The sequence below is a fragment of the Chlorocebus sabaeus genome, chromosome 11, assembly GCF_047675955.1.
Source record: "Chlorocebus sabaeus isolate Y175 chromosome 11, mChlSab1.0.hap1, whole genome shotgun sequence".
Taxonomy (NCBI): domain Eukaryota; kingdom Metazoa; phylum Chordata; class Mammalia; order Primates; family Cercopithecidae; genus Chlorocebus; species Chlorocebus sabaeus.
In genome coordinates, this window is record NC_132914.1 from 13,027,226 (window position 1) to 13,039,485 (window position 12,260).

The 12,260-nt window shown below is 43.6% G+C and overlaps 1 protein-coding gene across 3 annotated transcripts in view; it reads right to left on the reverse strand.

The window, feature by feature from the left end:
* LRP6 (LDL receptor related protein 6) overlaps window positions 1-10,479 on the reverse strand; it is a 154,795-nt gene extending 144,316 nt beyond the window's left edge. For all 3 annotated transcript variants that reach the window (XM_007967688.3, XM_007967686.3, XM_073020489.1), the window contains exon 1: window positions 10,112-10,479. Coding sequence is in view for 2 of the 3 variants with exons in the window: in XM_007967686.3 (XP_007965877.1) it covers window positions 10,112-10,166 (55 nt within the window). In the remaining variant the exon portion in view is untranslated. The remainder of the gene's footprint in view (window positions 1-10,111) is intronic.
* Window positions 10,480-12,260: the final 1,781 nt, after the last annotated feature.

The window sequence follows — 12,260 nt, forward strand, 5'->3', positions numbered from 1 at the left end:
CCTCCGCCTCCCGGGTTCAAGAGATTCTTTCTCCTCGGCCTCTCAAGTAGCTGGGATTATAGACACCACCAGGCCTGGCTAATTTTTTTGTATTTTTTTGTAGAGATGAGGTTTCACTGTGTTGTCCAGGCTGGTCTCAAACTCCTCAGCTCAAGCAATACTCTGCCATACCCTTCCAAAGTGCTGCGATTACAGGTGTGAGTGACTGCACCTTGGCCTCAGCTTTGTTTTTATTCACAGTGTAAGTACTATGACAAACTACCTATTGGCAAATGTCAAAGTTTACATGAATATGTATTTCTCTTTATCAAAGTCATCAGTATCTCTTTCAAAACCACAATAAGGCCCAGGTAAAGTTAGGCACACACAAAAAGTCCTGCATGTAAAATTACTGTCCAGAGTACAAACACTCTGGCCTTAGTCATTCATCTTTCTGATTTATAAAACAAAGGAGTTGGCCCAGGTAATTTCTAATACTCCTTCTATTTTCTTACTCTAGATATGAATTTAGTAAAAAGATTTAACTGTGACAAGACAACTAACAGGGCTATTCAGAAACACAAGATACTAGTGAACTATTTAGTGCTTCTCCAGCAGAAGAACGGGAACTTCAAGTATTTTTTAGACCAGGCACAGTGGCTCATGACTGTAATCCCAACACTTTGGGAGGCAGCGGCAGGTGGATCACTGAGCCCAGGAGTTCAAGGCCAGCCTGAGTAACATGGTGAAACCCTATCTCTACAAACAATACAAAAACTTAGGTGGGAGGATAGGATCACCTGAGCCTGGGAAGGTCCAGGCTGCAGTGAGCAATGATCGCGCCACTGCACTCCAGCCTGGGTGACAGAGACCCCAGCTTAAAACAAACAAACATAGGCCACAGTGACGGCTCATGCCCGTAATCCCAGCACTTTGGAAGGCTGAGGCAGGCAGATCATTTGAGGTCAGGAGTTCGAGACCAGTCTGACCAACATGGCCAAATCCCGTCTCTACTAAAAATACAAAAATTAGCCAGCATGGTGGCACACACCTGTAGTCCCAGCTACTCAGGAGGCTGAGGCACGAGAATCACTTGAACCCAGGAAGTGGAGTTTGCAGTGAGCGGAGACTGTGCCACTGCACTCCTGCTTGGGTGATGAAGCAAGACTCTGTTTCAAAAAAAACGTATTTTTTAACATATATTTCAGTAACTTCAAAAGCTGAGATTCAGAAATAATTTCTCAAGGTAAAGACTCCAATAATCAAATTCACACTCATTTGAAAGTATTTAATATATCCATACAATGGAATATTACTCAGCCATTAAAAGGAATGAAGTACTGACACATGCAACATGAATGAACCCTGAAAATGTGCTAAGTGATAGAAGTTAGACACAAAAGGCCACATATTTTATTCCATTTATATGAAATATTCAGAGTACGCAAGTTCATAGAGACAGCAAGTAAATTCATGGTTACCATAGGCTGAGGGAAGAGAGAAATGGGAAGTGTATGCATTTTCAGGGAACGGGGGATAAGCATTCTGGAATGAGACAGTGGTGATGTTGTACAACCCTGTGAGTATACTGAAAGTCACTGAATTAGACATTGTACAATGGAAATTTTTACTGTATGTGAATTATATCTCCAAAAAACTTGGTTTAAAAAAGTACTTGATAGGCCTAGTGCGGTGGCTCACGCCTGTAATCCCAGCACTTTGCGAGGCCAAGGCAGGTGGATCACGAGGTCAGGAGATCGAGACCATCCTGGCAAACACGGTGAAACCCTATCTATACTAAAAAAATACAAAAAAAATTAGCCAGGGGTGGTGGCAGGCACCTGTAGTCCCAGCTACTTGGGAGGCTGAGGTGGGAGAATCGCGTGAACCTGAGAGGCGGAGCTTGCAGTGAGCCCAGATCGCACCACTGCACTCCAAAGCAAGACTCCGTCTCAAGAAAAAAAAAAAAAAGTACTTGATAGAAGGGGCTTAATGAAAAAAAAAGAAAAGAAAAGAAAGAAAAAAGTACTTGAGGCCAGGCACGGTGGCTCATGCCTGTAATTCCAGCACTTTGGGAAACCAAGGTGGGAGGATCGCGTGAGCCCAGGAATTCAAGACCAGTCTGAGCAACATAGTAAGACCCTGTCTCTACAAAAAAAAAAAAAAAACCCATTAAAAATGAACCGGGTGTGGTAGCACGTGCCTGTAGTCCCAGCTACTCGGGAGGCTGAGGCAGGAGGAACTCCTGAGCCCAGGAGGTCCAGTCTGCAGTGAGCCGTGATAGCATCACACCACACTCCAGGCTAGAAAACACAGTGAGACCCTGTCTCAAAAAAAAATAATAATAATAATTATATTAATGCAATAATTATATCCTGAAATCAGAAAACACATTATGTAATCCACACCTTGAATTCAATCTCAGACAAGGACACGTTGATTTTTTTTTAGTAGTCTATTTAATATATCTAATCTGTGCTAAGAAATCTTTATTTTGAAAGACAGGGTTTTGTGTGTCATATGGAGTGCAGTGGCATGATCACGGCTCACTGTAGCCTTGAATTCCTGGGCTCAAGCAATCCTCCTGCCTCAGCCTTCTAAGCAGCTGGAACTACAAGCATGTGCCATCATGACCAGCTAATTTTTTAATTTTTTTATAGAGATGGAGGTCTTGCTATGTTTCCCAGGCTGGTCTTGAACTCCTGACCTCAAGTGATCCTCTCGCCTTGGCCTCCCAAACAGATGGGCTCACACTGAGCCACCATGACCCAGACTAAGAAATCTTTGTAATCGTTACAAATTTATAACTTAACTATAGCTAATGAACGACTGAGACGAAACACAAAATGACATTCCAAATAAACGTCATAAAAATTCACATCTTTTTATATTACTTTAAATGTAAAATTTACAGTGCTCAATATGTGCAAACCTCTGGTACACGGTGCATATAAAGGGGAAAAACATCTTTTCTTCGAAACCTTTCCATCAAAAGTTATTTCTGCATTAGCGTAGATCTAGAATGTTACAAATAAAGACAATATAATGCACAGCTAAGAATTCAAGGTAATGAAGTTCACTTGTCACCTTTCTCAGACTTGCACAATATAGTATCTTTAAGCTGGATATATGGATATATAGTACTTAAATTATACCTACCAATAAAGCTAGTCAATAGTGAGGAAGACTCCTATCCCTGTAATCCTTTACTTATAGTTTGGGTCTAGTAGTGATAAAACAATGACTAAAACCATTAGAGAAAAATAGCCTCCCAGTCAAACATACATAATTTGATAAAGGTAGGTTTCCAATATTTGGGTGACTATTTTCCTGGGGGAAAAAAAAGACGACAGCTGGGTGCAGCGGCTCATGCCTGTAACCCCAGCACTTTGGAAGGCCAAAGCAAGTGGATCCCCTGAGGTCAGGAGTTCGAGACCAGCCTGGCCAACACGGTGAAACCCCATCTCTATTAAAAACACAAAAATTAGGTAGGCATGATAGTGGGCGCTTGTAATCCCAGTTACTTAGGAGGGAGGCTGAGGCAGACAATCACTTGAACCCAGGAGGCAGAGGTCGCAATGAGCTAAGATCATGCCACAGCACTCCAGCCTGGGTGACAGAGCGAGACTCCATCTATAAAAAAAAAAAAAAAAAAGACTACTGCTTGGCATGTTATTGAGTCTCAACAATAACTTTAGGCCTGGTGTTAATAATTTACATAACTTAATGTAGTTTTTTGTCTGAAAATATAATTTCATTTTGTATCCCCAATCTCCTCCTGAAATTAGTTCCAAAATATTTAAGCACTTCTACGTGGCCCTTCCAAGCAAGATATTACAGAAACTACAAGTTATGATACTGCTAAAAGGATCATAGTATCAAAGAATCAATAATTTTCAACAGAGTCCAAGCACATTTTAATATTTTCTAGCATCACACCCAAACAGCTTGAACCTTTAGTGAGAATACTCACTGCCACAAATAACACGAACAGCTTGAGAAACAAGAGCATATATGAATAATGCCAAATAACCTTGTTTCCTTGTATTAATGTACTGACAAACTGTATTTTAAGACAAATAATTTTAAGAGCAAACAACCTGTTCTTTTGACTAAATTTCAAAGTTATTCATATAAAAGTGTTTTATTCACTGAAGTGACACTTACTTTACAGAAGATAAACACCCTTATCCAAAGCGAAAACATGCAATGCAGAAACTCAGTATAGTATCCAGCCACTCCACAGAAAAAAATCCACCGAGTAATTGTTGTGAACAAATAACGCAATTTCTCAATTAGATGTCTTGATAAAATTATTTTGCCCATACTTAACTCTTTAATAAGTATCACAATCATTTGAACTGTCTATTCTCTAGCTTATTTACAATAATCATCACCTAAAATAGTTAAGGCTGCAATCCTTTAGAAAATAAATTTAGTAAGTAATTGTCATTCCATTTTATATCAAAACAGAAACTGTCATAACTAAAAGTATTTCATGGAGCTTTTATTTCAGTTGCAGAAGAATCAAAAAAATTCCAAAACCACTGGCCTAAAACTATCAACTGCCAACAACAGTGCCCGGGACACAGCAGACACTTAAAATGTTTTACCAGTCTTTCCAGAGCATAATGTTTCTTTTAATTTGGTCATCTTAATAAAAGCAACCATTTATTCAATGTCTACTATTGACTGTGCGCTGTACTACCCCTTCACAAACATTTCATCAGTTCTCACGAAGCCTTGTAAGTTATAACCCCACCTAACAGGAAAGGAAATAACTTGTCCAAAGGAACACAGAGTGGCAGAAGAGTTTAACTTCTGTTTAACAACAAGTCATGTATTTCTACTATAGTACCTTCTATATAGTCTTCTCTAAATATAAACTTTCAATAGAATTTCTATAATGAAAATGATCTTTCTCAGAGTAGTTACACGTGGCCTAAATAGCACTAAACATTGTTTTTCCAGTATGCTCAAAATATTTAAACAAAAAATATATGGTCTCATAAAATATTTCCATTAATATATCCCTTCCCAGAATCCCCTTTGATATTTAAACAGTCTTTTCTGACAGCCAAAGCATACAGAAGGACACAGTAGTTGAGTACAGCAAATAGAAAAACTTCCAATTAAAGCAAAGGAAAAAAAATCTCTTAAAAACTGAACCACAGGAAATCACTATTAGCCCTTCTGATAACAAGCTAAAACCTTAAACTTAATAACCAGACAAATTATCTAGCCAAATGAGCAAACCTGAAGCAGGTAAGTAAATAGGGATGACAGTAACAAATTAATTTATATGAAATTGTCAACAAATATTAACGTAATACTTGACAAGTTTGGAAAATAATAGGTTAAACAAAGTTAAAACCATTCTCTTTACCTCAGGACTTTTCAGAATCCTTAAGTGTTAACACGAATTCTAATCTCCAAATAAAGTATACAGAGATTACACAAGGTTACACAGCAAATTCAGAACCATAACTTAATTCTCCTGATTCCCACTCCAAAATTTGTTCTACTTCCCCAAGACTTTATAATACCTGATTTTAAAGGAAGAAAAGGATCACTTCTATAGAAATACAAGAGGCGAAACATTAGTGGTTTGTTCCAACAATATTTACCACCAGCCCACCAAAACAAAAAAAAGTAAAATAATTTTTATATAACAAGCCTCCTCAAAAAAAGCTAAGAAGGCCAGGCGCGGTGGCTCACGCCTGCAATCCCAACACTTTGGGAGGCAGAGGTGGGTGGATCATCTGAGGTCAGGAGTTCGAAACCAACCTAACCAATAGGTGAAACCCCGTCTCTACTAAAAATACAAAAATTAGGCCGGGCACGGTGGCTCACACTTGTAATCCCAGCACTTTGGGAGATCAAGGTGGGTGGATAACTTGAGGTCAGGAGTTCAAGACCAGCCTGACCAATATGGTAAAACCCCATCTCTACTAAAAATATAAAAATTATCCAGGCATGGTGGTGTGCATCTGTGGTCCCAGCTACTCGGGAGGCTGAAACAGGAGAACTGCTTGAACTCAGGAGGCAGAGGTTGCAGTGAGCTGACATCATGCCATTGCACTCCAGCCTGGGCGACAGGGTAAGACATCGTCTCAAAAAAAAAAAAAAAAAAAATACAAAAATTAGTCAGGCATGGTGGCAGGCGCCTGTAGTCTCAGCTACTTAGGAGGCTGAGACAGGAGAATCGCTTGAACCCAAGAGGCGGAGATTGCAGTGAGCCGAGATCATGCGCACTGCACTTCAGCCTGAGCGACAGAGCAAGACTCTGTCTTAAAAAAAAAAAAAAAAAAAAAAAAGGCTAAGAAATAGTATTTCACAGATTACACACACCGATGGTATTCCAAAACCTATATTCTTATCAAAAATACTTCCTGTAGAAAATCAGATATTATTTTTTCTAATCAGTACCTGAATGGAACTAAGAGAATAGTAAGGATGGCAACCTAAACCGTGAGGCCCATTAGATTAGGGAACACGTTTGTTTTGCTCACCATCAGTACCAGAGGCTGATATATAGGAGGTATTCCATACATATTTGCTAAAGAATGAGTAATAAATCCCTGCCCTATCTTTAATTAACCTACCTTTATTAAATTACAGTGATCTCTGAATCTGAGTTTCCCCACTTACAAATAAAGTGGTAAGGCTCAAATGACCAAGATCCCTTTCACTTTTAAGAACGTGTGAATCTGACCGGGCACAGTGGCTCATGCCTGTAATCCCAGCACTTTGGGAGGCCGAGGCAGGCGGATCACCAGGTCAGATAGAGACTATCCTGGCTAACACAGTGAAACCCCGTCTCTACTAAAAAATACAAAAAAATTAGCCAGGGGTGGTGGCAGATGCCTGTAGTCCCAGCTACTCAGGAGGCTGAGGCAGGAGAATGGCATGAATCCGGGAGGTGGAGCTTGCAGTGAGCTGAGATCGCGCCACTGCACTTCAACCTGGCCAACAGAGCGAGACTCCATCTCAAAAAAATAAATAAAGAATGTGTGAATCTGCACCTGTAATTCCAGAACTTCGAGAGGTGGAGGTGGGAGGATCACTTGAGCCCAGGAGTTTAAGACCATCCTGGGCAACACAGCAAGACCCTGGCTCTATAAAAATTTAGAAGTTAGCCAAGTGTTATGTCACACAACTGTGGTCCCAGCTACTTGGGAGGTTGAGGTGGGAGGATCACATGAGCACAGGAGGTCCACGCTGCAGTGAGCAGTGATCATGCCACTGCACTCCAGCCTAGGCAACAGAGCAAGACCCTACCTCAGAAAAAAAAAAAAAAGCAATTCGTGAACCTGGCCAAGCATGGTGGCTCACACCTGTAATCCCAGCACCTTGAGAGGATCACTTGAGGCCAGGAGTTGGAGACCAGCCTGGGCAACATATCAAGACACCCCCACACCCACCCCATATCTACCAAAAATTTGGGGCATAGTGGCACGTGCCTGTAGTTCAGAGCTTTGGGAGGATGAAGCAGGAGGATCACTTAAGCCCAAGACTTTGAGACTGCAATGAGCTGTGATCACACCACTGCACCCCAGGCTGGGTAATGAAGCAAGACTATGTCTCTTTAAAAGAAAAAAAAAAAAGAAAAGAAAAAATTGTGAACGTTATACAACCTAAATCTCAAATTCTGAAAACATTTGAGGGTATGTCCCTGAACAAGCAAAAATTATAACAAAAAGTAACATTAACAAGGCACTTTATATTACTTCATTTAAAACACCCAATAACCCTGCAAACTAGTCAGGTATCATTATCCACATTTTACCAGTAAAGAAACTGAGACCTAGAGAAGTGAACGAGACCAGAACCACAAAGTTACGAAGTTGTGACACTTGGGCTTTAAATCCAAGGTTTTAGTATTGAAATTCCCCAGTCTTTCCTATATACCTTGTCATGTGATGATACAGATAGGGACACAGCACTGACAGTACTCCCTGGCTTTCTGCTATTGATTCAACAGGGATGCACGACAGAAGGTCTCCCAAACTCTCACAATACCCGCTCACACCCAGTCAATGTTAAACCTCCAATTCTTTGTAGAAAAAAGAAAATGATCTAAACGCAACAAATCAATCAGATTTTTCTCATTAGAGCCCATGGTTGACTACATATCTCTACTATAACAGAGGATGACACTCTCAAAGAATGAATTCTCAATTACGAACAAAAATATTTTACATCAAAAGGCAGTTTTACTTCAAATAATATGTACTCACAGCTAAGTACAGTACTGTTACATATTAGAAGACCACCTTACACCATATTTTGCCACATTTAAAACAAGAGCTCCACTTCTGAAAACTTTGCTAGTGGAAACAAGACAATTTAAACTATTACCTCTTTCAGGTCTTGTTACATAAACAAGTGCAACCTATCTAAATTCGAATAATGAACAAACCCAGCTCTGGTCTCAAAGCTAGCGTTAAAATAAACAAACGGCATTTACATCACACATTTCTCCTCCAAGAAATACAACTGGACAACCAGAAACATGCCAAGTTGTAAGTTTCCCCACGCCTCTAACCAATCAGATGGTTCTCATATTTGTCAATCCTATTAACCTTATGTCTTAAATACATATTCTTATGTCAAATACAGTTGTTTCTAATAGCTATAGCAAAACCCCTTTCAACATAGTATACCATAATAAAATAAGTATATTAAACCTCTCCAGTACATAACACTTCATTAAATTTTCTGCCACAAAAATCTAATGAGCACTACCTTTTCTGGGGTTTACACGTGGGAAAACTCTGTAATATGCTTAGAGTATCAAGTGTAAGTAATATAACATGCAAACACAATGCTGCATTACTATAGAGTAACTGAACAAAGTATTTCTCCTCCTCCAAAAAAAAGTCATTCTTATCCAAAATACATATCCACAATACACACAAAAATATACACCTGTCATAGACTATTAGTTACTATTAGTGTTCTGTAAACTTAATCAGTTTGGAGGACTTAACAAAAGTTTAGCTTGTTAACACCTAAAAATCTCCAGCGACCAGAGGTCCCACGCCTGAAAAGAACTTACCATGAACGCCAGTGAGAATTTTAACTAACCAAAACTACAAGCCACCGTATCGAAAAGCAGTACTTAAATTCCTCTGCTGGGAAAAATGCTCCACAGCCATCTCAAGTTCAACACCGAGTAGTTTGAGAAGAGCTGCCGAAGGGCCAGTCAAAAATACTTGTGAACTGTCACAAAAGTCACCGAGCATGTGTCAGCTCTGCAGTGCAATTCAAAACATCATAGTACACTCGAATTCAAGCGATTCCCAGAGCAAATTATCTAGAACAGCCTATGCAATTTACCGAAGTGCCAAGCAGTCCCCAGGGGAGCAGAGCAAATTATCATTTTGGTCCCAGGACCGGCTCCTCTTCACACGAGGATGAATTTCCCTAGTAATGCCAACTGTACACTTGCACACTCCGAAAATAGGGGCAAGCCGTGAATACCAGAGGTTACAAGGGCAATGTTTTGTTTTATTATGGACTGAAGCTCAGAATGTCCCCAATGCTGAAACGCTCGACCTATAACCCCGGAGTCACTTTCCAACTGCGCTCTCACCCAGGATCATTATATCCCAAACGGAAGCCAATTATTACCTGTAACAAGGCCTGGAAAAAATAGTAAGAGGGCTTTAAAAGTTCAACTAAGAAACACCGAAACGGGGTGGGGAGTGGGTGGGGGGGCTTCGATGGATAAGGTCGACCTTAAAGCATCTCGGGCTCAAACATTTTAAAAGCCAAAATACGTACAAAGACCCTCTTCCCTGGAAGACCCCAGGCACAGAGAGGCACACAGACACTCAGTCAACCCGACAGAATGGGGTGCCAAAGGTTCCCTAAGATCAGCCGCCGGGATCGAGGCTCCGATGTGTTCGGGAAAGGTCCGGGAAGCCAGGCCAGGTCCGCATTGTGGCCGGGCGGTGCGCGCAGCCCCTGCTCCCGGGCCCCTTTCTCTCCCCCTCCCCACGACCAGGCCTCTCCCCGCTCCTCTCCCCTTCTCCCTCCCTCCGTCCCTCTCCTCCCCCTAGACACAGAAAACAAGGCCACCTCCCCTCGAACCCCACCAACTTTCCAATGCCCCCACTCTTCCCACCTCTCAGGAGCACACAGAAGCTGCAGGCCAGGAGGCTCCTCAGGACGGCCCCCATCTTCGCTTCTCGCGTTCTCTTCTCTCACCGGCGAGGGGTGGCCAGAAGAGGGGGAGGCGAGGAGCCGGGGCGGCCGCCGCAGCGGCAGGACTGCACGCTCATGCTTCCCAGCTTCCCAGCGAGAGAAGAAAGAAAGGGGCACGTCAAGGTTCCGCGCGCGCCGCCGCCGCCGCCCTCTCTACCGCGCCGCTCGGCCCCGGGCTCGCGCGACGCCAGCGTCTACTTCCATCCCGCCACCTCCTCCCCCGGCGCCCCGCTTCCCCCGCGCAGCTCCTCATTCAGCCTCTGCCTCGCGCAGCGGCGCAGGGATACGGTCGGCACCGCCTCCTAGGATTGCCGCGGCCGTGTCCCTGCGCGCAACGAGCCCCCTCCCCCGGCGCTGCCTCCCGCACGGCCAGGGAAAGGAGTCGGCAGCCGCACGCACGGCCTCTGCCTGAGACCCTGGGAGAGGTTCCGGGGTAGCAGAGGCGAACTGAGAGGGAAGTCCTCCTCCCGGTGGCGCATTCCTGCGGGATTCTTTCCCGGACCGGCGGCTTCGGCCCTCCCCGCGGAGGGCGTGAGGCGACGTCGAACAACATTGGAGCCGGCGTGGTCGGGACTACTTTCTGCGGCTCGGCCGGGCAGCCGTCTGCCCCGCTCTTTGTGCGGCCGCCGCCGGCGGGGCCAGGTGGGGATCCGGCGTCGCGCCCCCAGCCACCTGGGACTAGCCAGCCGCGGTGAACGCGCGGGGAGCCACGGCAGATCCGGTTGCAGGGTGATCAGCTCCGTCTTCGGGGTTGGAAATCGGTTGCAGCATCCTTTTTTTGGGAGGGGCGGAATTTTTGAATGCTGGTTACACTGGCTTTCAACGTGGATCTGGTGAAGGATATTAAAATGCCGATTCAAAACTGAGATTGTTATTTTTCTCCCGTCTTCCCAGAAATACAAACTACCCCCAGAATTAAGCCCAACCAGCTAAAGATTTCTAAACTGGCAGATAAAATTCCAAGATAAATGCGTCAAAACCTAAGAGCAAAGGGACAATTGGACAAGACTATTAGGATTTTACAAGTTGCATATAATAACGAATGTTTGGCACGCTTTAATTATCAATTCTCAGCTTGAGAAGGAAAAGATTCCCCCAGAATCTCAGACTGTGCACAGCCTCTGCTACTCCCAGTGCACTGGGCATTCAGGAGTAATGGCCCAGACGCCCCCTGAAATCATCTGCCAGGCTTCAGTCTGGGCAGACGCGTTCCAAGAGTTAACCCTAATGGAGCCATCAGATGCATCCTGCCCAGCTGTCACACGCCCTTACCTGGGGGTAGATGGGCAAGAAAGTGGAGCTGCTACCACAATGTTACAAGTATCTCAGTGACATTGGACTTCACTAGTGCTTGAACACACGTTATCATATTTGACACTCAAAACCACCCTGGGGAAAGGCAGGTTTTGTTACTTATTCTTTATTGCACAAAGGAGCAAAATGAGAACCTGAGAAGTTAATGACTTACCCGGTGCCACTCAAGTAGTGAATAGCAGTACCTCAGCCCAATCCAGGTCTCTCACTTCAGCCACTAAGCCCCCTCCAAGAAATGCGCGTTGAACCAAAGGTGCTGCAGGTTTGTAAGCAGATTGACAGCACAAACAGCCAAATCACTTTCTCCCAAATTCACCTGAGAAACTCTATGCACCGTTGATTTAAGAACCTGCTTCTCCCTGTAGTCCCAGCTACTCAAGAGGCTGAGGCAGGAGAATGGCATGAACCTGGGAGGCGGAGCTTGCAGTGAGCCGAGATCGCACCACTGTACTCCAGCCTGGGTGACAGAGCGAGACTCCGAGACTCCGTCTCAAAAAAAAAAAAAAAAAAAAAACCTGCTTCTAAGAACCAAGTGAGTTTTATATTCTGGCTTCCTCAAAGCAGAAAACTGAGCAGGGCACAGGTGGCTCACACCTGTAATCCCAGCACTGTCGGAGACTGAGGCAGGCAGATCACAAGGTCAGGAGTTCAAGACCAGCCTGGTTCAACATGGTGAAACCCCTGTCTCTACTAAAAATACAAAAAACTTAGCCAGGCATGGTGGCACATGCCTGTAATCCCAGCTATTCCGGAGA